The sequence below is a fragment of the Vulpes lagopus genome, chromosome 23 (genome assembly GCF_018345385.1).
Source record: "Vulpes lagopus strain Blue_001 chromosome 23, ASM1834538v1, whole genome shotgun sequence".
Lineage (NCBI taxonomy): Eukaryota > Metazoa > Chordata > Mammalia > Carnivora > Canidae > Vulpes > Vulpes lagopus.
Window position 1 is genome coordinate 46,211,375 of NC_054846.1, and position 25,840 is coordinate 46,237,214.

Genomic DNA, 25,840 nt, shown 5'->3' on the forward strand with positions numbered 1-25,840 from the left:
AATAAGCTGGCACTGCTTGGACGTCATCCACTGTGTCCTTCCTGTCCCCATCTCTTTTATTTTCCTCATCCCCTTAGGACCCTGATTGTGTTGCCGCAGAGCACGCAATGCGGGGGGAGGGGGTGCCTTCCCCGCCGCCCACGTCCCTCCCTAGTGACTCGGCCCGCTGCCTCAGTCTCCCTATCTCAGCCCCCCCTGCTTGGCTCCCCGGCCCAGCGGCCTCTGCAGAGCTTGGGAAAACGCTGGATCCCGCCGTTGGGGCGTAGGAGCCGCTCTGTAGCTTCCGGGCCGCGACCCGGTTGGGCCTGAAGAGGGCTCCATGGGGCTCTTGGGTCCCGGGGAAGGGAGGGGAGTGGTGGACAGAAGGGGAGAGCACCGGGGCTGAAGGCGCCACGAGGGCCGCGGGTGGGGGAGGCGCGAGCGGGCCGCGGCCACACGTCCTGGCACCTGTGGCCGCAGCGGCCCAGAAGCACTGGCAGGGCCCCGGCGCCCAGTGTGCTCCTCCTCAGGTCTCGGGCCTGTAGCCCCGCAAAGCCCTGTGCCCCGCTGCCGCTGTCTGTGCAGCTGGCCCCTCCCAGTCACCCCCCACCCCCCAGGTCCAGGCAGGGCCCCTGCAGGTGAAGGCAGCAGGGCATCTGGGTGCGGCCCTCCAGGCCTCCGGTGCCCCAGGAGGCTGAGCCACCTGCTGCGCATCGGCAGAGGTTTCTGTCCTCTGGCTTCAGGCTGGGCAAGGCCGACAGGGGCGGGAGGTGGCTGATGGAGAAGGACAGCGGGGCGGCCTCCCCCCAACCCCGCCTCCTCTTGTGGAGCCCCTTGTCCCTGCCCCCGAGGCCGAGGCCGCAGCTCCCATCCAGGCCCTGTCCCTGCCCCTGAGGCCACAGTTCCTATCCAGCACCCCACCCCTCCGGTCCAGCCCTCCGCAGGCTGCAGCTCCAGTCCACGCCCCGTCCAGCCACCACCCCCTCCGAGGCCGCAGCCCCGTCCAGACCCTGTCCTTGCCCCTGAGGCTGCAGTTCCCATCCAGCCCCCCGCCCCCCATCACCCCAGGCTGCAGCTCCTGTCCAGGCCCTGTCTGCACACGGAGAGACAGACGGCCTAGCGGGGAGGGGCCAGGGTGCCGAGGGCCAGGTAGAGAGGACCCGAGGAAAGCCGTTTGGTGGCAAAGCCCAGTAATCACCCTGGGAATCTATGTGGCGCCTTTCTCCCTCTGCAAACGCAGTGCTTCTTAATCCCTGAGCACAAGGCGCCAGGGTGGGTGGGTGGGGGGGACAGAGGCCCAAAGAAGAGCCACGGCCTCCCCGCGGCCATGCAGGCTCGGGGTGCACAGCGGGAACCAGGTGTGGAGGCAGGCTTTCCTTCGCCTGCTCTCTGGTCTGCTGGACACGCCGCGGTTGGCTGATAGCAGGTACTGGGTGGTGGGTGTGGGGAGCGTAGGGAAAAATCTAGAGCCCATGGTTTGGTTTTACATCCCTTCTCTCTAAATGCTAAGAACTCTGGCTCAGTTTCTCAACACCTGTGGGTCAGGCAGGAACGGGCTGTTGGAATTTCGGCAATGCTCCCAGGTGTGGAGGGCATGGCCCGCAGCCCCCAGGATGGCTAGGGGCCCGGATTCCACAGGAGAGGACGACACCCAACATTCAGCCTCTCCACTCCCCACCCCGCCACTGTGTGCAGCTCCTGGGCCCCCCGGAGGAATGAAGAGTAGCACAGCTCAAGGGGAAGGGTAAACCGGACATTTTATTTTACACGGTCGCATAAGTGGGCGAGAGTCGCATCTGGAGCGATGGTCCTTGCATCAACTGTCCAATTTATAGGCACCCAGCTCTGACGTCCTTTTCCCGGGCCTGGAGGAGAAGTGGGTGCTCATGTAGGAGAAGGCCGTGGTCCGGTTCAGGAGGATGAGGCCTGGTGCGCGTCTCATAGTCTCAGCGGAGGAGGCCAAAGCCATTTGAAACACGGTGGCCATCCTGGTAGGTCCACCCGACGCCAGGAGTCTCTCAGGCCCACAAGGCGATGAAGGCCATGAAGGCGAACCCGGCAGCTACACAGCCCCACTTGAGCAGAGGGGCCTCGGGGCCGGCCAGTTCCCGGGGCAGAACTTCAAGGAAGGTGACGTACAGAAAGGTGCCGGCAGCCACGCCTTCTAACACAGCCTGGGCCAAGCCTCGCCCCCCCTGAGGGTCCCCTTCAGTGGCAGCCAGCCCCAGGACGAGGCCCACTGGGGACATGAGAGCCAGTGACAGTATGGACAACGCGGCCCAGCGGGCTCCAGCGCCTCTCCGCACCAGCCGCAGGCCCACGCCAAACACCACGAGCCCCTTGTGAGCCAGGACGGCCAGACAGAGCTGCACTGTGGCCGCTACCGTCGGCTGCAGCCCCACGGCCAGGCCCTCGAACACCGAGTGAAAGGACAGTGAGAGCAAGAGGATGAGGGACCCAAGGGGCCCCTTTGAGGGAGAGGGTGGCGGTCCGTGGCTGTGCAGTCCCGGGACATGAGTGCCACCCCACTCCTCCTCCTGCACCGTGGTTCCTCCAGTGGCCCCAGGACAGCACTGCAACGCCAGCGACTCCAAGAGGAAGACCAAGAAGAAGCCCAGGGAGATGAGGAGCTCTCCGTAGGGGTACCCCATCTGGGAACGCAAAGAGGGGCTGTGAGGCGGGAGGGGAAGAGCCCCAAGTATGCGGGGCGGCCACGGGGTGGGAGGCGAGGGACGACCGATCCGTAGAAAGTGGCCACCTGCTTGCCCTGCTGGCTCTCTCTCACTCTGGCCTGCGGCCTTAGCCCCTCTGCTCAGATACTTCCAGATGGATGCAGCATATTGGGCGGAAAGAGGGCCAGGGGAAGGAAGCCAAGAGCAGGGATGGGCAGCAACAACAAGAATCCTGGAGGGACCAAGGGACACGAGGTGACAGGGTTAGAAATCTGGGGAACGAGAGGCGTGGTAAAGGGGCCAGAGAAAGGCCGACGGTAAAGCAGAGCTCTTCCTGGGGTCCCACACATCCAAGGGGCAGGCGGGCTTCCCCTTCCCTCTGGGGTGTTGGCTGAGGAGCAGAGGGGACGCCCGGTTTCCCGACACCGTCCCCCCAGGAGCCTCTGGGCCTGCTCCCCTCTGGCGCAGGGGCCCATGGAGGTACTTGCCCGAGCAGAGTCGGAATCCTCAGAGGCGTTGCCCACCCTTTCCGTCCTGTTCTAGGGAGAGAAAGGCGGGGGGTCAGGTGCGGGCAGGGCAGCTCGGCTGCCTCCTGCCCCTTCAACTGCTCGGCTCCTCTCCACGTCCCCCACGACTGGCCTTCACGCCCCCGGAGCGGGCCTCTCACTGGCTCCCGCCCTCGTCCTCAGCCATCCCGGTCTCCGGTCTCCGTCTCCGCCGCTCGTTTTGCTTATCGCTCCGGCCTCACCGCCCCGCCGCTCACCTGCATCATGAGCCCCTGGATCTCGGACTCGATTCCCTCCAGGGCTTCGGCGGTCATGTGCATGAGCCCCGCTCCCAGGAAGACCCCCGCGGAGGCGCAGCCCAGGAGGCTGAGGGCCCGGCGGTGACGGCCTAGGGAAAGGAGGAGTCACAATCCGGTGGCCGTGAGACAGCGCAGGTGCACAGGAGCCGGAGGCAACACCCCGGGTCCCTGGCTTGGGGACGGTGAGGGCCTCGGAGCAAGGGCTCGGGACGGGCAGGGGCTGCGGCCAGGCCGCCGCTTCGGGGCTGGAGGCAGCCAGGGGTACCTGTGGCTGCATCAGTGTGGAACCACTTGAAGCAGATGGGAATAAGGCCGCAGCCCAGGGTGAGGAGCAGCAAGGCCAACAGGCAGCCAATTTTCGCTCCTAGCAGAGGCTCCATCCTGGGGGGGCAGGAGCAGCAGATGCCTCAGAGCGGCAAGTGGCAGTTGCAGGGTTTGGGGCGGGAGAGTGGAAGCAGGTGGTCAGCGCTGGTGTCTGCTCTCTCGAGTCCAGGAGGCTGCTGGGATCCTCCCTCTGTTGCGCTGCCTCTGCTTGCACAGCCTGCATAGCTGCCTGGGGCCCTGCCCCAGATTCCCGCCCTCCCCCTACAGGGAGGCCCCTCCCCCCGCTTCCAGAACGGGAAACCAGAAACTCCGGACTCCCTGCCAGGCACAGCCTGCACTGTGTCTTCTCTTTGGGGCCATGACTAATCCCAAGGCTGCAGAGGCTCTTACTTCACGCCTGGGACTGCTCCAACGCCAGGTGGGAGTCTAGGGTGGGTCCTTCCCAGACCCCTGGGCGCGCCTCATTCAGGGCGGCAGATCTCAGGCCTCCGTGCCCCTTCCACCCCGCCCATGTCCACAGGTCTCGTGGGTCCGTTGTGCTGATATCCGAACCCTACCTTTTCAGAGGGGATTTGAGGCCACCTTCAGGTAAGGAGGTGGGGCTGAAAGGTGGGGCCGCCAAGCTGTGGGGACTCTATGGAGGGGACTCCCCTCTCCTGTAACCTCAGAAACACAGCTCCAGGCATGGCGATTTCCAGGTTTGTGGGGGGAGTGGAATCTCCAGCATTACAGTATTAATGCTGTTCCAGCTTTTGACCGGGCTGGTTTTCAGATACACGTAGAGCTTCCCCGGCTCACGATGGGACGACATCCCGATGGACCCACCCTAAGCTGCAGTGCATTCAATGCACCAAAGCGGCCGATCCGAGCTGAGAGCAGCCTCCAGCGTGCTCAGGACACCTGGATGCCAAGCCCGCCGTTGGGCAAGATCATCTAACCCAAGTCTATTCTGTAATAAAGTGCTGAAGTCACGCACTTTGCCACACGCCGTACGGGATGTGAGAAGCAGAGTGGCTGTGAGTGTACCAGCCCTCCTAGCACCCCGTCTGGGAGCCGTAGCTGCGCAGCGTCACCAGAGACCACCGTACCCGACCGCCAAGCTGACAAAGGACTGGGTTCTACTGGACGCACCTCACTTTCATCTCATCTTAAGGTTGAGAAGTTTGAAAATCAAGCCATGCTAGGTCGGGACCGTGTCCTGGGGGAGAGAGGCTGAGATTTTGGGGCGAAGAAAGCTGCTCTAGCCCTGAAACAGTGAGGCTGAGCGAAAACCTGAGAGATGACCCAAGCAAACCGAAGGGTCCTGCCTGGATCTATGGGGGTAGAGATGGAAAACTCAGGCTCCGTGGCGATCAGCTCTTGAGGAAAATGGGCTGGGGAACTGACGAACCCTGAGAGAGATAGAAGGAAAAGGGAAGAAACCACAGGCTGAGCAGCCTGGCTCCCCCTCTTAGTGGCCCCCTAACAGCCCAATGCCCACTGGGCCGGTGCCCGGAGACTGGGGGCAGCTTTCCCTACCAGCCTCACCACTTCCCCGGGAGTCCTGGTCTCTGGTAGAGGCAGCGGCACTCTTACTGGAGAAGGTGGGCTTGGGGTCCGTGTGGGAGCACGGGCACCGAACACCTGTCATAGGATAGGACGTGACGACTAGGCCCTGGACCTTTTAAGAATCATGAGATCCATTTCTATGCTTTGAAAACTTTATTATTATTAAAACCTCTAAAGCGAGAACACATAGGGCTACCAGCGCTCCCACCCTGGATGCCAGGTAGCTTCAGCCTTGGCAGGCCTAAGGAAGAAAACACTTGTTATGCATCCTTGTTGACCCTCAGAGGGTTTTCAGCGGGGGACGGGGGCAGCTCTGACTCTGAGGGTGTGATCACGGGTAGAAGATCTCCCCAGGAGCTGACGCGAGCACAGCGATACAAATCCCTACGGGAAAGAGAGGTCAGTGTGGGCTGCAGGGTCCTGCCAGCTGTCCCCAACTTTGGTCACAGCCTTGGTACCTGCCATGCTGGCGGGCTGTGATCACAGCGTGCTGCATGTGCCCATCTGGACAGCACAGGTGACAGTGCACGTGGCGTGGCCGTTTAAGGACAGGCTGAGTGAGACGCGGCCAGCGAGGAGCCTCCTCTGGACGCCCCCGGGCAAGAATTACCATCGAGAACTTCTCCTCTTTTTGCTTCTTCTTGTTCTGAGATAAGGATATAGAGACGATTTGAAGGGAAAAGAAATGGGAAAGAAAATCATGACACCCCCTCCCCCCCCGAGTCCCTGCAGCCCTTTTCATACTCTGTAAGCCATGCACACCCAGGCCCCCAAACCTCCAGGCTCTTCGCTGACTTCCCCAGCTCTGCCCGCCTCGGACTCTTTATCATCTGCCCCCTCAGACTATTTTCTCTCTGCTGTAAGGTTCTCCGGATACGTACCCAGCTGAAGGGGATGCAGTGGTAAGCCTGAGAAAAGCTACAGGCCAGAGGTTTAGAGGCTGCCAACTGGGGACAAGGAAGTTCATGTGGACACTGCAAACACGGAAAAGAACCAGAGAATCATACAACTGAAAACTCAGAGTGGCAGAGTTAAGCAGGGTAAGGGAGATGTGGGCACAGGAGCCAGGGGCAGGGAGAGCGGGGAACAACCAAGACCGAGACTGAACGGGGACACAAGACAGCAGAGACTGGCTCAGCTTCACCCTCTCACTCTTCTTGGCCACAGCGGAGTTCAGGTCTTTGCGTGATGGAAAGGCAGAGACAACACTCACCGGGGCAAAGACAAAGCCAGGTCGAGGGTCCAGAGGTGACTTCTCCTTCCCCTGAAATCAAAAAAATCAGGCTGGGTCTGAGGGGTGTATTCTAACTCCGCGCATCTGCACTCAGTAAATGGAGGCCTCCTTTAACATTCAATTCTGATAATGATTAACTAGGCTCCTTGAGTTAAGCTGGCTGCTTCTCTAATACTCCAAACAAAGGACTTTTTCTTTGCAGGAGGAGTAAAGCAGGGACTCAGCACGTAGCGTGGTGCTCTCCCTTGTCAGCAACCTCTACTCGCAGAAAGGTCCCACTGCAGGACAATTCAATTCACGATCATCCACTGGCTCACACCATCCCCAGAAGATAAGGTTCTTGGCTTAGCAATGCCGAGTCAGGGGTCCGCGCACTTTTTCTTTTTTTAAAGGCCCAGGGAGTAGACAAAACCAGTTTCTCCGCTGATTCGTCAACTCCACTCTTCGCAGGCCACATGGCACATACGAAGATGGGTGAGAGGCCAGATGTGCCCGCAGGCCCTGGTTGGCTAGTCACCCCCCTGCACCATAAGGAGTGCGCGTGCCTAACACCCTGAGCGTCACCCCACCCCTGCAGGACTCTGAGCAGTGAGGCTCTTCGACTTGCAAGGGAGTAGCGCTAACTGGCGAGATGGTGGCGCAGGGGTGAAAGGAGAAAGAATCCTACCTTGAGGACCAGGTCCCTGGCATCCATGAGAAGGCAGTGGCCAGCTTTTGTTCCATTCTCTACCAATACCTGCTCACCAAAAAGGAGAATAAGCATAAGCCCTGAATTACACGAGGACACAAATGCTAGCAGCTCCGCGGGAACTTCGCCGAGGGAGTCGAGGGCCCTAAAGGAAAGGGCCGTCCCCACAGCAGGTGGGGCTGCAGAGCCTAAAAGGGGGATGAAGGCACCTACGCTTGAGAACAACGGTCAAGTTCCAACGGAGACAAGAGAGAAGGAAACGCGGAGACCCGTGAGACTGCTTTACAACTTGAAGGGCAGAGGGATTTCAACTCACCAGAAAGTGACCTGTCTTGCGCCACAGGGTCTGGACGGTCTCAGTGCGGTGAGCCTTGCTGGGCAGTTCACTTAGGGAGAAGGCCGACACCACCACATCGAACTGGACCTGAGAACCCAGACGCGGCGCATGACGGACCTGACACTCCCCCGGCCCGGCCCTTCCAGGAGCATCACAAACTTCCCTCCCCTCGTATTTGTTCTCTTCTATCTTCTAACACTCCAGGCTGGGTTGCAAAACTGAAGTCAGTTTTCCATCTGCCAAATTCCACATTTAAGATTCTCTGAAGGTCGTCACTTGCCTTGGGTGACACAGGGAGAAACTGCCTGAAGAAGACACCTGGAACGTGAGGCTCCCCGGACCCTGAGCCACCTGTGGAGTGAAGCAGAGGCGTGGCAGCGCTGAGTGCGTAGGTAAAAAATGACGTCTCGGCAAGAAACACGCCCCCAAGGATGAAGAACGCCATTAGGGAAGGGCGAGATGCAAAAAGGTAAGCAAACTTGCAAAGGGTCGGGGAGACTGGGTTAGCTGTCCTTTCAATCCTACCCGACCCATCCATGGCCCAGCAAAGGCCTCCACCACCCTCTGCTCGGCCGTGAGCTCGCAGGAAATCAGACTCCTCTTCAGCTTTTAGCCCCCCTCCACTCCCCGGTAAAACACCCTTTCCAGTTCCTGCTCAACTCCTCCAACTTCACAAGAGCCCTTCCTTATCCTTTGTCCTCACCTTTCAGTAGCTTTTCTGCCAAATCCAACATAGCAGCTGAGCTGTCCACACACATATACTCACGGAGGCTCTGGCCCCAAGCACTGTGAGCGGCCCTGAGGTGGCAAAATGTGAATCACCATTTCTCGTGACAGTGTCATCCCTATGAGAGCCCTCTGCCCCCAACCCCACCCCTGGGAAACAGAGTGTTAGTTTAAAGCAGTTTTCTTATTTCATTTAGGACTCCTTAAAAAAAAGGGCAGACTCAAAAAACTATCTGTAGGCAAAAAGACAAACAAAAAAACAAACAAAAAAACCATCTTGGTGATATGCCCTGGACTAAATTCCATTTCTTTTTTATCTTCCTAAACATAGGTCTTTTGCTCATCAGAAGTTCCTTTAAGTTCTGGCCCTAATCCACATACCCTCTTACGCCTTACCCGATCCGAGGGACTAAACATTCTAGTTCCCTACTCTCTCCTATTCTCCCCGTCTGGTCTCCCAGTGTCTTGGGGTATCATACACAGGCTCTCTAGAGCTAGAACTGACAGACTGAAAGAGACTTACCAAGTGACAGAGCCGGTACCCGAGCCAAAGTCCATTAGGGTTTGGGGCTGGAACTCGGGAACTCGAGTCCGGATCTGCAGAAATACACAATACCCCACAGCAGAGTCAGCGGATGCCTCTCTAGGGCCCCTCTGCATCAGGGGAGTACGGCAGGCCAGATGAGATGTGAATGTTCGTGGAGAATCAATGGAAACACTTTATACAATGGGAACCTCCTGAAACAGTGATTTTTAGACCCTTCTTGGGTCACAAAATCCTTTCAGAGGATAAATTGAGCTGCTTAAATAAATAAATAAACAAACAAACAAATAATAAATAAATAAATTAAAGTGCATGCAATGTTCCTAGAATCGTACCCCAGGAGACCACTTTATGCATAAAGGAAGTGATGGTTAAGGGTTGGAAGCCGAGGGGCTTTCACCTCATGGAACGCCCTGGAGACTGCTGCAAAGCCGCCATCCAGTCTTGCCGCCATATACACCAGGCTCAGTCTCTCATTGTAGCTGCCAGAAAAACCAGAGTCACAGCCACCAGGGAATAACGCCCATCCCACAGGCATGAAATCTCTGGAGAGGGGAGAACTCTTACTCCCCGGGCTGAGCACTCTCACTCCTTGGAAGGGAGGGGTCCTGAGCTACACACTGGGCAGGCCTCCCAGACGCGGACTGTGTCTCTGTGCCATCCCAGTCTCCAGCTAAAGACAAGATTTCTTTCCCCTTCTGTAGCCTTTCTAGTCCGCCTTACGTCAGTTCTTGCCAATGGTAGGTAGTTCTGCGCAGGGTTTGCAGCACGGCTTGGCGAAGCCTCTCCTCCGCCGGGGGGACGTCTAGGGTGAGAACAAGAATCGACAGTGGGGACCAGGGACGCACAGGGCTCAGATCCAACAGCTGAAGATCGGCCTGCCCACGTCCTCTGCAGCTCCCATCCTGGGCAAAACCTCAAAGCTCATGAGAAGCCCAACCTAGGGGGGAAAAAAAAATCTCAGGTAGGAGTAACCGTGAGTACCATCACCGCCACGGTGAACCAGACTGTAGCCTGCGTCTAACGGCAGCTCGTTCATCAAGACCAACCCCACCCCACAGGTTTTGTGCTTTTATTTTTTATAGATTTTATTTATTTATTCATGACAGACAGAAAAAGAGAGGGGCAGAGACACAGGCAGAGGAAGAAGCAGGCTCCATGCAGGGAGCCCGATGTGGGACTGGATCCCGGGACTCCAGGATCACGCCCTGGACCAAAGACAGGTGCTAAACCGCTGGACCACCCGGGGATCCCCGACTTTGTGCTCTTTTAAAGGGAAGTGTTGGGGATCCCTGGGGGCCTCAGCGGTTTAGCACCTGTCTTTGGTCCAGGGTGTGATCCTGGAGTCCCGGGATCGAGTCCTGCATCCAGCTCCCTGCGTGGAGCCTGCTTCTCCCTCTGCCTGTGTCTCTCATGAATAAATAAATAAAATCTTAAAAAAAAAATAAAGGGAAGCGTCTGGAAGATTGAAGAGCATCGCGGAAGCACGGTATTCTGTGGATTTTCTCCGGGCTGTGGCGTCTCCGACGCTCCGAGAGGGAAGGGCCTGGAAGTCTTGGGGCTCAGGATGACCTGGGTCTGCGGGCCGTGAACCCCCCGCGCCTACGCTGCACCGGGTGAGGGGAGAGTGGGGAGCACGGGATGCATAAAGGCGGTATGTGAGATGGAGAAGCTCACGGTGGTGAGAGCGGCTCGCTGAGCCCTGCCTGGCCTCCGGGCCCGCTAGGGAGCCGCGTCCCCGGAACACAAACGTAGGCCGTCCCGACCCGGGGCGCCCGGGAGAGGCAAGGGCAGCGGAGGACCCGCTTCGGCCGGACGCGGGCCCTCCGTGCGGCCGACTCTCTTGCAGGCCCCACCTGCGTCCTCCAGCAGCCGCTCCTCCAGGCGCCGCGCGCGCCTCTGCAGCTCCTCCGGCTCGACCGGCACACGGCGGCTCCACAGGTAGTTGCGCAGCGCCGGCACCTGCGCCTCCACGCCGGGTAGCGAGCTCTCTGCGGGCCGGGGATGCAGCGCCGTCAGCCGCGTGCCGCGTGCCGCCGGCCCCCGCCCCTTCTCCGCCTCGGGGCTCGCTCCGCCCCGCCCCGCCCCGCCACTCACCGAGCAGCAGCGCCCGCGCCGCGGCGGCCAGCACGGGCGGCACCCGCACGCACGGCAGCTGCAGGACGCCGGGGTGCCGGCGGTGCGGCCTCCGCCCCAGAAAGCCGGAGCTGTTGTCCACCTGCGACGCGCCCGGCGCGACCCCCGCGAGCGCCTGTAGGCGGGACGGAGACGCTGACCGCGGCCGGGAGCGCCCACCCGCGACAGCGCCGCCGTTCCTGAGCCCCGGGGTCCCTCCGGCGCGGGGAGCGGGCACTCACTCGGGCTCCGGGGGCTCCTCCGCGCCCGCGGCGACACCGGCTCAGCGTCAGCAGCGGCCGCAGTCCCCAGGCGGTCGCCATGGTGCCGGAGACGAGCCGGAAGCGGAAATGACGAAACCTGTGACCGCGGAGCAGCGTCAGCCAATGAGAAGAGCGAGTGCTTCTGGTGGCCAATAAACGGTCGGTATGTAAATCACCTCGGAGGGGATCTGCGCTCGAGCGGGGGCGGGGCCTGGCGGGAAGAGGGCGGTGCCGGAGGCGGGGCCAGGATAGAGGGCGGGGCCGGGTCCCCGCAGTCCCGAGAGCAGCTGGAACCCGGGTGGGCGCGGGGCCGCCGAGGCTCGTGTCCCGAAGTCGGGGGGCGGGGCCTGGCGAGGAGAGGGCGTGGCCGGAAGCGGGGCCAGGGTAGAAGGCGGGGCCGGGCGGGGCCGGAGGCGGGGCCAGGATAGAGGGCGGGGCCGGGTTCGGGGTCGGGCCCCGCTGCCCCGAGAGCAACTGGAAGCGGGGTGGGCGCGGGGCTGGCGGGCAGAGGGCGGGGCTGGAGGCGGGGCCAGGGTAGAAGGCGGGGCCGGGGGCGGTGTCGGGCCGCGCTGCCCCGAGAGCAGCTGGAACCCGGGTAGGCGCGGGGCGGCCGAGGTTCGCGTCCCGAAGTCCGAGGGGCGGACGGGCGGGCGGGGACCAGCCCTTCCTGGGCGCACCCGAGCCGCGCCGGACACAGGGAAACACCTGTGTTCCTAGCCTTTCTCTCTGGAGGACTCCGAAGTCTTGGGGTCCCCCTCCTGTGTGCGAACGGCGAATGCAGCTAGGGAAAGATAAGAAAAAGCAAATGGAAGCCCCCCCCCAAGATAACAAAATGATAGTCCATAGATTTTTTCTTTTTTTTTTTTCTTTTCCCCATGTTATTCCCCATAGCACGCTGTGCGCTTGGACGAGTAGGTAACGCGCAGGTTAGGTGCCTGATGCTGCGGGAAGCGCATCCTTGCGGTGAGGCGTCCGGGAGACGGAGAAAGGGAGTAAACGGTTGGAGGTCACGCCCAGGATCGCAGAGCTTGTTAGATGACAATTAGATTTAAACCTGGGCAGGTTAGGGATGCCTGGGTGGCTCAGTCATTTGACGGTCAGACTCGATTTCAGCTCAGGTCACCATCCCAGGGGCTGGGAGATTGCGCTTCGGGCTCAGCGCCTGGGTTGGCTTGAGATTCTCTCCCTACCCCCTCCATGCTCAATAAATAAATAACTAAATAAATAAATAAATAAATAAATAAATAAATTAAAAAAATAAACCTGGGCAGTCTAAGTCTGAGCTTCACCTTTATTATTATTATTATTTTATTTTATTTATTTATATTATTATTATTATTTTAAAGTTTTAATTTATTTATTCATGAGAGACACAGAGAGGCAGAGACACAGGCAGAGGGAGAAGCAGGCTCCCTGCAGGGAACCTGATGCGGGACTCGATTCCGGGATCTCGGGATCAGGACCTGGGCCCAAGGCAGATGCTCAATCACTGAGCCACGCAGGCACCGCTGATCTTTACTTTTAACCATGTGCTCTACTGGAGATTGTTGGCGTTTGAATGCAAATGAGCAAGTTAACTAGGAACCATAGGCCCAATATCGATTATGATCGCCATAGCAGGAGATCTAAGGAGTATTTTCATAGCTGCCTAGAGCCTAGAGCCAAGATCTGGTTCTCCACATGGGTTCAAGGGACAATTCCTTTAAACCTCATACAGGCCTCTGTTCCTGAAGAGAAACGTAGAAGAAGGAGGTTAGTGGGGCAAATTATAGGTACTGTCACTGCAGTTGATCTCAGGGCTGCTACGGCCCCCATCCACTCTCTCCTTTAATATCCATTCTAATTTCCCCTCACCCCCCTCTATCATGTTCTCAGGTCTTAGTGGCTGACCTGGTATTATGACCCAAACATTCATTCCTGTGGGGTCCAAACCCTTCATAGTCCTATCTCTCTCTGGCTGAGATTGGTAAACATCCATACTCGCAGTCACGATGGAGCTTGGGAATTCTAGGAAGCACCCAAATAGATCACTTGGGTTCTACATGCATTCCTGTCTATCCCCACTGTGTAAAAGCAGCCCTATCTCCTTCCTCCTGCTAAGCAGGACTGTTTCACCCTGACAGTCTGGTAACTCCTCTTTCTTTTTTTTTAAGATTTTATTTTTAAATGATCTCTACATCCAACATGGAGCTCAAACTTGCAGCCCTGAGATCTTATGCTCTACTGGCCGAGCCAGCCAGGCACTCCTGGCGATGCCACTTCTTATCTGCTGGTCCCTGGACCCAAGAAATCCAAAGTGTCCTGGCAGCAGCTGTCGTATGTAGTTGAATGAGAACTTCAATGTGTCCCTTGGCGGGAGTGCATCCACTTTGGGTACCTGGACCTTTGGCCCTGCAGAGCTCAGAGTTACAGACATGAACGTGCAAAATTTCCCAGTGGGTCAGTGGGCATGTTGTTAAGTGGAGCGACTCCTGCTTCTGCTTTCTGGTTGCTGAAACCGTGAATTCCTTCTATTGAGGACACAGTATAACCTGGAGGTCTCTGGTTTAATAAATACACGATATCCTGAAGAGGGGTACCCATCCTTTCAGAATGTTGCCTCTGAGCTGTTACTATCGCTGTGCCTTTAGGAAGCCAGTCTCCCCCCCTTTCTTCCCTCCTTTCTCTCCCCTCCCCTCTTGCCTTCCCCTCTCTCTTCCCCTCCACCTCTTTCTTGGAGCTGGAGTGGGCCGTGTCTTTTCTTTTGGTCTGAAGTAAACACCAGTCAACTCTTCTCCTTAGTCCTCTACTTTCTTGCAGAGGTGAAGTGATATTACTGAAGTATCTTCAGCAGAAATTAGCAGAGCTGTTCTGAACTGCAAGTAAATAGATTGTCATAGTTTAGCTAATTCTTGGTTATAGCCCTCTGTGACTTTGGTTTTACTTATTGAGCTAGAAGAGCCATCTGGTGATCATCTTCACTGCCTTTTCATCTCTGATGTTTACCTTTTATCTTTCCCATATTTGATAAATGATTTGTCCTCACTTGATCCACTGATGCAAGGTACACAGGAGGTTCCAAGCCATGGTCTTGGTGCCAAATGTGTAACGTTCCTGGTTATGACGGGCTCTTACTGAGATAGAAAGATTTTCTCTTCTTCGTTCAAACAAACCCCCAGGAGCTAGTTGGGGAACTATCCAGTCCTCATTTGTAAGGCACATGGATACTGACGTTACTGGTTATTACTTGTGATAAATAGACAACATCCTCTTTCAACCCTTTATTCATAGATTAAAGCTCAATTTTTGACATATGCTCTATAATTATTGCAAGCAAGGTATGTGGGGAAAGGATTTTTAAAATGCAGGCACATGTCTACTTATTCCCTACTATACATATGGCATTTAGCATAGTGCTTGACACATCAAAGGCACTCAGAAATGTCAAATAAGTACTAAAGATCTAAAAATGTCCCTCTGTTGTCTTCACATAGAGTATATATATACATAGAATCAAATATCCTTTGTTTCTTGGTGGCCATTGGGTAGTTTTTATTTTTTCAATGGAATTCCATGGACTACATTATCTGTATTCCTCTCGTGTGGTCCTCTTTTCCTACTTAGGAACTTCTAAATGCCTTTCCTTTTGTTGTGTTTTAGACATTTTTTAGAAGGCAAAGGTTTTGTGTTATTTCTGCTTATGATGGGACTCTATGTTCTCTATTTCTATAATTAGGTTCCCACCTTTTGCCAAAGAATGTTTCTTCTGTCTTTGAAGATTGATTCTGTGTCTTGTATTTAATGTTCATTTTTGGAATCTCAGTATATTTTAGATCGATTCTCTGGGAGCCAAGTGAGATGCATTACCCTTTTTTTCCCCATGCAATTAAGGGGAAAATGTCATTGTTAGCCAAATTACCAAACTCATTCAAATGTCAGATGTTTAGGTTCCCGACATTTGACTAAGCTTTGTAAACTATACTTGATACAATGTAGAAATGGTGATATAATATAAAGATATTAATAAATTCCAAAATAGGAATTTCAGGTTAGTAGGTCCTGTTAATAAGTTTGGGGGACCAAGGTACATATTCAGCAGGTAGACATTGTGCATTTCCACCAGCTGGACTGTTGCTGGAATGCAATTAACATGACCCTGGTCTCAGGATGATGGTTGTCCAAGAGAGGATGAGGCCAGGAAAATTCTTAGAGTGACAGAGACTCATTAGATTGGCCAAGTTGAGTGAGAATAAAACTGTTGAATTTCCTCACTACTTACAGCCCAGCCCATTGACAAGTTCTTGAAACAGGCAGAGTGACATTCCTCTAGCGACTCAGCTGCCCCACTGTTAATACTTTGCTCAGGGCAAAAGGCAATCTTAGCTCAACCCTCAGGATCCTGTAGGTCTACTTTAACATATAGATATTCCTTTGGAAGCTTCCTTTATCTCTACCCGCCCACCCCCAAGATACATGTTGGCAATCATCCCCTAAGTATAGGACCCCCCAATATACATCTGACGGGTCTCATGACTCAGGTTTTACTAGACAGTAATAAATGACCTTTTCCCAACAATAGCTGGCCCCCTCAGGGTCCTGGAAACCTTGCTTCCAAAATTCCTTAGAGACTTACACCATCCTTAACCCCTCCAAACTTGAAAATATACAATGGGCCCCTAGGGCCTCATGACCCCAGTGCAACTCCTCAAGTGCCCTGACCCTGCCTTAACAAGGGGGAGGGGGGGCTTGCTGAACTGTACCTTTTTTTTTTTCTCATTTTGGACATGTATTTTATTGTATAGAAATTTCCTGCCGAATTTGTCAAGAGATGCGTATGAGAAACTAAATTGGAGAACAGGGACAGGCAGGCCTGTCAGCTCTTCCTGCAAAACCACACAACACTGGGACAACAATTAGCCGAGCTTTAGGGTACAAGGTGATGGACCACGCAAGGTACCAAAGATGTCTCAAAAATTCTTTCTTGGCCGTCGCCTTTGAACTCTACTGTCTTTCCTATACCATATGGTGCCCAACATGGAGCTTTGAGTCCTTTCACCTGGACTCTGAACCCCAGTGCAGACTTGGTGAGTACTTTCTCTCCTCTTCCTTTACTCTCATTTCAGGGGCTTTTCAAGGAATGTAATCTTTGTTTGTTTGTTTTTTAAAGATTTTATTTATTTGACAGAAAGAGAGCCCAAGCAGAGGGAGTGGCGGGGAGAAGGAGGGGGAAAAGTTTCCCTGTGGAGCAGGAAGCCCAAAGCAGGGCTCTGTTCCAGGACCCTGGTATCATGACCCAAGCAGAAGGCAGATGTTTAACCAACTGAGCCACCCAGGGGCCCCAAGGAGTAGTCTTATTAGGATACTTTCCTGTTGATTGCTCAGGCTGTAATCCTCTAGCCTGTGGCTATTCTACAGGGAGGAGGAAGCCTGTTTTTTGGCTGGAAGTTAGTGCCTAGCTGGATTGGTAATAAGACCCAGAAACTCGATGCCCTCTCTTTATTCCTGTCCGAATACAAAGTTGTCTGTTTGGGGCATGGGATAGCCACCCAAGTCACCAGGACAGCTGCCAATCTTAAGACCCTGTGTGATGTTTCCTCCTCATTGGCCTAATGTGATTTCCCCTTAGCATCCTGGCCTAGCTGCTTCTGACAGCAGGACTTCCACTGGGAGCGGGCCAAAATCAGTACCCAATGGAATTAAAACCGAATGGGGGACTGTTTCCTAGGGAAGTTGGCTGTAAGGACTACGTGTGTTGGAATGTTGCTTAGATCATGATGGATTTTTATCTTTACCGTTTTTTGTCAGTGTCCTCTACTAACTACTTAAGCTACAGAATTGGGTAATTTCCCCTTGTAAAACTCTTCTAGTGTTCTCCATGGGCTAAAAACAGGGTGCTTCAAGGTACCCAACTGTAGCCTAGGATGCGAAGAGGAGGGGGTGTGTGACGCTAACATCCCTCCCACAGGGGCCTTTATCATCAGCCGTAGTCATAGCAATTTTTGTTTGAGGGACGCCTCCAGTTGCTTTGACACCAGGAACCTCTGACATATCCTACGGGTGGGATGCTACCCCAGGAGTGGCGGGGGGTGGGGGTGAGGGTGGGGGGAGATTTTCTAGGTAATGGACCTTCTCGACTTCTCTTTTCTTCAGTTCCTAAGGGCTCTCCCTGGGGGTGCCTTTTAACCCACTGGAAACCATTCAGACTGCAAGACTTAGGAAAGGACTGATCTCCTGTCACATTGTGTGGCCTCAGGAGGATCCGTCAGACCTCTTCTGCAGAAAACAGGGAAGAATGTGTTTGCCCGAATGTGTCTGGCTAGTAAAGCACCCCCTGACACATTGGATGATAATTATCTAGATAGGCTTCCTCCAGATAAACCCAAGAAGAGCACCCCCTGGATCTAACACCACCCACTCCAGATTTCCCCACTAGGGTCTCTGGTAAAAAGTGACAATAGGATGGGGATCCCTGGGTGGCTCAGCGGTTGAGCATCTTCCTTTGGTCCAGGGTGTGATCCTGGAGTCCCAGGATCGAGCCCCATGTCAGGCTCCCTGCAGGGAGCCTGCTTCTCCCTCTGCCTGTGTCTCTGCCTCTCTCTCTGTGTCTCTCATGAATAAATAAATAAATAAATAAATAAATAAATAAATAAATAAAATCTTTAAAAAATTGACAATAGGGAGGATCCAGGTGGGACATATTTGGTATTTAAACTAAGTTAAGGGATCCCTGGGTGGCGCAGCGGTTTGGCGCCTGCCTTTGGCCCGGGGCGCGATCCTGGAGACCCGGGATCGAGTCCTACATCGGGCTCCCGGTGCGTGGAGCCTGCTTCTCCCTCTGCCTGTGTCTCTGCCTCTCTCTTTCACTATCATAAATAAATAAAAAAAAAATTTTAACTAAGTTAAGTTTGGCGGTTTAATTAAGATAGACATCTTTAAAGTTATCAGCATTAAATATGAAACTTTTATTCTATCTAGGTTTGGTAAAGGTCAAGTAAGCTTGTGTTATCTCTGTTGCAATTTGTCAGCAAAAAATGATTTAAAATGATGGTGAATCTGCTCTGTCTCTAAGTTTTCATGGGTAATTGTTAAGATAGCTTTCAAAGTCTTTGGTAACGTGAAACTTTAAAGTTTTGCTTGGATGATAAATGGGGTTAAAGTCATTGGACATCTAGGTCTTTTCCAAATAGCAGAAAGTGCTAACATATTGATTACTGGACATAGGTTTTTGTTTTTGACTTCTTTTTTTTTCTTTTTTAAAATTTTTTATTTAAATTCAATTTGCCAACATATAGTATAACACCCAGTGCTCATCCCGTCAAGTGCCTTCCTTAGTGCCTGTCTCTCAGTCACTCCATCCCACCACCCTCTTCCCCTTCCACAACCCTGTGTTTGTTTCCCAGAGTTATGAGTCACTCATGGTTTGTCTTCCTCTCTAATTTTTCCCCACTCAGTTCCCCTCTTTTCCCTTGTAATCCTTTCACTATTTCTTATATTCCACATGTGAGTGAGACCATCTGATGATTGTCCTTCTCCGATTGACTTATTTCACTCAGCATCATAACCTCCAGGTCCATCCACGTCGAAGCAAATGGTGGGTATTCGTTCTTTCTGATGGCTGAGTAATATTCCATGGTGTGTATATATATTTTTCGACTTCTTGAGAAATTAAGGATATTTGGGTCTGTTGGTAAACATGCTTTGTGCTTAACTGATTCATAAATTTGCCATCTAAAGAATTCTGGTGTAACAGTTCACAACTGGTTACTACTTAGTCTTCGCTGGAGACTAAAGTTTCTAAGTGCAAAATTCTGCTAAATGTAATTAAGATTGATGGAAATAAGGGAAGCAACTCTGTATGCAGAAAGGTAGGAGGTATGTAAGAAAGATAATGGGAATGGAAATACATTTTTGTTGAAGGTGAAAGAAGGTGTTTTTGTCCTAAATGAGACCGGTTGTTTGGAGAGAAATGGCTGGGGACAAAATCTGAATGCATAGGAAAGTTGTAGAAAATGGGAAAACTTTGGAAAGGAGTTTTATGTTTGGTCAGGATGGACTAAGACTGAAATGAATGAATTTTAAAAAGATTGAAAATCTGCTTTCCTTCTGTTAAGAGAGAGTTTTCTTGAATTGTTGGTCTGCTCTTGATTAAAAAATGTAAACAGTTGTTTTTTCTTTGCTTGCCCAGAAAAATGAGTTTCTAGGTTTTACCTTTATCAGGTCTTTGATGATCCCTAATCCTATTTAGTCATGTCAACCTTTTCTAAGGTTTGAACAAACTTCCTCAAGATTAAATCATAAACGAAGTTTTGTTGACAAATTAGGCTTGTCTATTTGGCACATTACATTCTGGTATAAGGTCATTGCACCACCAGATATTCTGATTATTGAAGTGTTACGTGTCACAGAAGTAGCTGAATTTCCTTGTCAATTGCATCATAATGAACTTTCAAATTGGATCATTACCAGTGTCCTCCATTTCTGAGTTCTTGTCATTTATAATGGTTCCTATTCCCTTGCAAAATGAGTTTCATCTTCAAGGAGATTTGTAAAAAGGACTTAGGACAAATATTTTTAAATTCCTAAAACTGAAATGGGTAAGAATTTCCAGAACTAATTAAGAGACTACATTCAAACTGAACAAGAATTATTCACATGGGAATAAATGAATTTTAAAAAATGACTGTAGTTTTGTGACTCTTGTTTGAAACATCGATGATTCTCTAATGTTTGCTCTTCCAGATTAAGGAAACTTTCTCTTAGGATACCTATGACTTACAAAAATGTGGTAAATTATCCATTTGTGAACAAATTAAAGCATTTGACTCCTCTCTCTACCTGAACTCTCTGAAATTCAAAAGGTCTCAGTAAGTATTCTTTCTTCCATGGCAATCATAGTCATTTGCCTTTGTTCAATTAAGAATCTGTCTTGCAACAGAACACCATTGGAAATATTGGCTATTTTACCAAGGTTTTGACTGGAACGTCATATTTGAGAGAGACATACATAGACTCAGATATGACAAAACAGCTTTAAGGAACTAAGGTTGACTTTATGAAACCTGGAGCCATAAATCCCGTTGGAAATGTTGGCTTGACACCTTGCTTACAGAGTTCCTAGCAGCCTTACCAGGTGAGCAAAGAATGTCACTTTCTGGCAGGTGCAGGAACTTCAGGATATATATTGGGGACCTCATGAAGAGGAATTCACCCAAACTTAGAGGTCTGGTAGGCAACATCTGATGGCAAGTATTTGGCTTGGTTTCTGGCCTTGAGGCTAAGAGTTCAGCTTAGAGATTCCTTATAAAAATTCCGGCAAAGCAGATTTTAAAAGAATCTATATGGTCAATTGCGATTCTTGCTGAGCTTATGTAAATAATTAGGCCGATTTGTTAATTTTCATTTATTTATCATAGTCACACACACAGAGAGAGAGAGAGAGAGAGAGAGAGAGAGAGAGAGAGAGAGGCAGAGACATAGGCAGAGGGAGAAGCAGCAGGCTCCATGCACCGGGAGCCCAATGTGGGATTCGATCCTGGATCTCCAGGATTGCGCCCTGGGCCAAAGGCAGGCGCCAAACCACTGCGCCACCCAGGGATCCCCAGGCCGATTTGTTAAAATCAGATTTGTTTTACAAACAAATTAGCCTTGATTTGGCTATCTCTGGGAATAAAGGTAAGTTTAGAGAGAAAAATTATGTTTCAATAACACACCTTTGCAGATGTTAAATCCTAGTTCTGATTGTCTTTGGATGTTGTTTGCCTAAGCTAGACAGCTTTAGGAGAATTTTGGAGAAATTGCCACAGTAGCTCATGTATAGACAATCTTCATGCTTGTTAGTCTATGTAGATAATAGCAAGACCCCATGGGCATATGATTATTTGATTAGCTGAAAAATGGAATAGATGCCACAACAATTGTATAACTTTAGCTTCGATCAATTCCGTAAGGCTGGGATGACAAAATCGCTCCTTAAAAGCCAGGCCATAACCTTGCTCCATGGGGTTAACTATGGGTTTGTGGAGATAATGGATGACCACACTTTATGATTAGATTGGATGATGCACTTGGGGATGCTCTTTTCTCCTGAAACAAGTCTTCTCCCACTTGCCAATGATTGTTAAGATTGGACCTCAAAGAGGGCTTCTTGATGATTTTACCCCTTAGGCATATTTATCCTAGAAGCCACCTCTGTTGATGTATAATTGCAAACAAATGTTTTAGCCAAGCATGCAACAGCTCTCCTGGTAACAGGAGCCTCAAAGCTCACTCTGGAACAGTAATGACTGTAATGACTTCACATCAGGTCCAGAGTATCTTAGCGATCAAAGGCCAGCAATGGATGAAGGAAAGCCAGCTTATTTAATACCAGTCTATACTTATGGATATACCTCAAATAATACTTAAAACCTGTCGGATTTTAAACTCAGCTATCCTTATGCCTGGACCTGACCATCGTACCTCTATAGAGCACAACTGTTCAGAGGTTATTGATTTTGTTTATTCTAGTCAACCAGATTTATAAGATCCCTCCTTTTTAAAAGATGTTATTTATTCATTCATGAGAGACACAGAGAGAGAGGCAGAGACACAGGCAGAGGGAGAAGCAGGCTCCGTGCAGGGAGCCTGATGTGGCTTGATCCCAAGACCCCGGGGGTCACGCCCTGAGCCGAAGGCAGTTGCTCAACCACTGAGTCACCCAGGCATCCCAAATTAAATCTTAAAAACAAAAACAAAAACAAAAACAAACATGATCAAAGCCCTAAATGACACTCAAAATGGCATTTTTCTAGTGAATACTGAAGTAACACAAATGTGTAAAGCAGTTTCACAAAATAGAGTGGGATTAGATGTATTAACTGCTGCACAAGGTGGAAGTTGTGTTATCATAAAAAAACAGAAATCAGGGTATACATTCCAGATTACCAACAAAATCTTTCTGGGTTTCTGATATGAATACTCAAATCAGTCAAATCTCTTTCCTTTAATGATTGGTTAAACTCCTGGACTGAAAATTTTTGTCAACTATCAAAGGACTCTTATTTGAGCTTCTTTTTCTTTGTATTATTCTAACCGTGTTTGCTGTTTTCTTCCATGGCTCTCCACCTGGTGCCGAGGATCCTTCACTGCTGTAACTTCGAGCCCACAGATAATCCTTCCCGCTCGGGAAGATCCACGCATGTGGTCTTCCTTGGCGTCTACTGCCTTTGCCTTTCCTAACTCCTATATCTCTAGGAGACCCGATGGACCAGTGTCGACCCATAGGTAGGGACATCTCTACACCCCTATTCGGCAGGAAGAAATTACAGAAAATGAGACTTTCTAACCTCAGCAACCTTAAAGATTTAAGGGTCACACTTGTTCAGGGGAGGGGCACCTGGGTGGCTCAGTCACGTATGCATCTGCCTTTGGCTCAGGTCATGATCCCAGGGTCATCGGGCTCCCTGCTTAGTGGGGGCCTGTTTCTTCATGCCACTCTCCCTGCTTGTGCTCTATCTTGAATAAATAAAATCTGAAAAAAAAAAAAAAGCTACAAATTTTCAGGGGGGATTGATGTGGGAAACAAAAGCAGAAGAAAAGTTATTAAATTTCTGTACTACTTACAGCCCATTGACAAGTCCTTGAAACAGGCAGAGTGACATTCCTCTAGGGACTCAGCTGCCTCTCTGTTTGACACTTTGCTCAGGGCAAAAGGCAATCTTAGCTCAACCCCCAGGATCCTGTAGGTCTACTTTAACATAAATATTCCTTTGGAAGCTTCCTTTATCTCTATCCGCTCCCCCCCGCCCAAGATACATGCTGGCGATCATCCCCCAAGCACATGACCCCCCAATATGCATTTGATGGGTCTCATGACTCAGGTTTTACTAGACAGTAATAAATGACCTTTTCCCAACAATAGCTGGCTCCCTCAGGGTCCTGGAAACCTTGCTTCCAAAATTTCCTTAGAGACTTACACCATCCCTAACCCCTCCCAATTTGAAAGTATATAATGGGCCCTCCTCATGACCCCAGTGCAACTCTACCTGCCCACAGGTCCTGTCCCTGTGCTTTAATAAAATCACCTTTTTGAAGCAGAGATGTCTCAATAATTCTTTCTTGGCCATCAGCTTCGAACCCTAAGGTTTTCCTACATCGCCCTATTTATGAGATTTCTTAAGAACAATATAATATCATAATTTGACATGGTGAGGTGAAAACCCTTTGTTAAAACAAGCTCACTGCAATGGGGGATGAGACATCTTTAAAAAATACTTAAACAAAAAAAAAATAAAAAAATAAAAAAAAATAAAAATAAAAAATACTTAAACAAATCATACAATGTACAATATATGCCCAGTATTCATTGACTGACATCCTTCTGATTCATTTCTATGTATCTTAGAGCTATAAGCACTCTTCTCTTTCTTTCTTTCTTTTTTTTTTTTTTTTTTTTTACAGATTTTGCTCATTCATTTGACAGAGATTGAGAACACAAGCAGAGCGTGAGGGAGAAGCAGGCTCCGTGCTTGGCAGGGAGCCAGATGTGGGGCTCTATCCCAGGACCTTGGGATCATGACCCAAACTGAAGACAGATGCTCAACCACCTGAGCCACTCGGCACCCCAGCAGTCTCTTCTTGTTACTCACTTTCCATTGTTGAAGAAAAAAAAATTCACCTAAGTAAATGAGAAGATCTAATTAAGATAGGGAAACTGCAAGGACCCCATTAAAAAAAAAAAAAAAGCTGTTTTTTTTTTCTCCCTTTCCTGTTTCTATTCTTGCAAGGACCTACACTCCTATCTTACACATGCCTAAGTGTATATCCTCCTTGTCGGGAACAAGGAGTTAATAATTTCTTTGGAGGCTTCCAGCACAGTGGAGAGCACCTGGGGAGCAACAGACGAGAATAACCGGGCGAAGCCACATGTGTGTATTCCAGACCACTGGCCCTGGACATCTCCATCCTAAGACCCCCTGGCTCCAGGGAATAAGTGATTTATGATGCACTCCTGGTTCCTGTCCTTGTTCTGACCAGTTCCTGGCTGCCGGAGAGGACACATGCACCAGACCACAATTATCAATAAAGAGCCCAGACCCCAAGCAAAGACGAGACTTTCTCTCCTTTCCTTTCTCCGTATCCCAGACCCTCTTTCTGTGTCTGTATTCTCTCTATGTCTTCAATAAACTACTCTCAGTTCTCTGCTCTTGTTTGATTTCTATCCAATGCCAAGCCAAGGACCCTCTGGGCTGGTCCTGTGGGACCCCTTCTGGGTCCTCAAACCTGGCCACCTGCATCATAACTGGCCTTATTACTCAGTGCATGAATCAGAAACCATCCCATCTAGCAAATAGAGGGGAGCTCAGGAATCATAGGAAATGGAAGGTTTTCATAGGAAAGAGGGTGGAACAAGAAGTTATTAGCAAAAAAGAAAAAAAAGAAAAAAAGGGTTGTTTCAGGTCAGGAAGTCCTTTGCAGATCAGGGGGTTTCATCAGGCCGATTACTGCACTAGTGCTGAAATTTCAGATTGACTGTTAAGAGGTCCTATTCCTGGGGTAAATTCAAATTAATTAAGTCTTTCTTTGCTGTTGTGAGGGGCAAATTATGACATTTTGGCCTTTTGTTCCTTTTCCTTCTCCTCCTCCTTCTCTTTTATTTATTTGTAGTGAGAACTACAACCTGGGCTGGCCAGATGCCTTCTAGAGAACGGAGTTTCCACCAGTGGCTCCTTGCCATTAACCGAAAGGAAACCTGGGTGATGGGATGTGTATGGCTTAGAGCAAGCCTCCCCAACAGGAGAAATAGAACACAGAGTTTTCCCTTCTGACCAAACCTGTAACAACATCTCTGTACCAGAGGACACCACTTCCTGAGTCAAGCTGGGTGTCATCTGTGAAATCTGGCAGAAAGTGAAAAATAGTGACAATTTTTATAAAATTCTGGAACAGAATTTTATTTTTCTATTTTATTTATAGATTTTATTTATCCATTTTGTTTTATGCTCACTTTGAGAAAAATTTTAGAAGAATGAAACTGCATGTAGATGAAGTCAAGCCAGCACATCATAAATTTCAGGTTTTTATCCGTAAAATATCTACTGCCATCTAGGCCCAGATCTCCTTCTATATGTGGAGGGGATCCCTGGGTGGCTCAGTGATTTAGTGCCTGCCTTCGGCTCAGGGCGTGATCCTACAGTCCCAGGATCGAGTTTCACGTTGGGCTCCCTGCATGGAGCCTGCTTCTCCCTCTGCCTGTGTCTCTGCCTCTCTGTCTCTGTGTGTGTGTGTGTGTGTGTGTGTCTCATGAATAAATAAACAAAATCTTTAAGAAAAATTAAAAAATTAAAAATATATGTTGATTAAAGAGGGTCTTGGGTTAGAAGAGCATGCATTGGGGTGCCTGGGTGGCCCAGGCGTTAAGCGTTCCACTCTTGGTTCCTGCTCAGTTCTGATGTCAGTGTTGTGAGCTCGAGTCTGGCTCTGTGCTCAGAGGAGTCTGGGTTTTTCTCTCTCCCTCTGCCCCTCCCTTGCACTCTCTCATTGGAATAAATAAATCTTTAAGAAAAAGAGCTTGCATTTCTGTTTTGCCAGCAGTGAGGTACGTTGTTAATGCTGTTAAAAAAGAAAGAAGCCCCAAATGGAGTCATTT

General features: G+C 50.9%; 2 protein-coding genes and 1 long non-coding RNA gene across 7 annotated transcripts; 1 reads left to right on the forward strand and 2 right to left on the reverse strand.

The window, feature by feature from the left end:
• Positions 1–1,719: 1,719 nt before the first annotated feature.
• On the reverse strand, positions 1,720–5,327 carry SLC39A2 (solute carrier family 39 member 2). Of its 3 annotated transcripts, XM_041738713.1 has the most exons (5): positions 3,722–5,327; positions 3,415–3,545; positions 3,140–3,190; positions 2,738–2,883; positions 2,498–2,630 (listed from the first exon to the last, which is right to left on the reverse strand). In XM_041738713.1, exons 1-4 carry the CDS (start codon positions 3,834–3,836, stop codon positions 2,779–2,781), a joined length of 402 nt encoding a protein of 133 aa, XP_041594647.1. In that variant the 5' UTR covers positions 3,837–5,327; the 3' UTR covers positions 2,498–2,630; positions 2,738–2,778. The 3 variants fall into 3 exon arrangements, with proteins under 3 accessions (XP_041594646.1, XP_041594647.1, XP_041594649.1); XM_041738712.1 differs by lacking the exon at positions 2,738–2,883 and having other exon boundaries at positions 1,720–2,630; XM_041738715.1 differs by lacking the exon at positions 2,738–2,883 and having other exon boundaries at positions 3,140–3,185.
• A 139-nt stretch (positions 5,328–5,466) lies between these two features.
• On the reverse strand, positions 5,467–11,405 carry METTL17 (methyltransferase like 17). Its single transcript, XM_041738711.1, has 14 exons — positions 11,215–11,405; positions 10,955–11,108; positions 10,714–10,848; positions 9,581–9,662; positions 9,258–9,339; positions 8,837–8,910; positions 8,291–8,385; positions 7,868–7,938; positions 7,567–7,674; positions 7,230–7,298; positions 6,542–6,592; positions 6,210–6,302; positions 5,787–5,974; positions 5,467–5,712 (listed from the first exon to the last, which is right to left on the reverse strand). The coding sequence occupies exons 1-14, from the start codon at positions 11,293–11,295 to the stop codon at positions 5,589–5,591; spliced, it is 1,407 nt and encodes a 468-aa protein (XP_041594645.1). The 5' UTR covers positions 11,296–11,405; the 3' UTR covers positions 5,467–5,588.
• LOC121481403 lies at positions 11,271–25,433 on the forward strand. Of its 3 annotated transcripts, none has more exons than XR_005985279.1 (4): positions 11,271–11,398; positions 16,017–16,298; positions 22,329–22,476; positions 23,653–25,433. It is a non-coding gene; the product is annotated as an uncharacterized LOC121481403 (long non-coding RNA). The 3 variants fall into 3 exon arrangements; XR_005985281.1 differs by having other exon boundaries at positions 11,300–11,394; XR_005985280.1 differs by lacking the exons at positions 11,271–11,398; positions 16,017–16,298 and adding an exon at positions 18,744–20,078.
• The last annotated feature ends 407 nt before the right edge of the window (positions 25,434–25,840 follow it).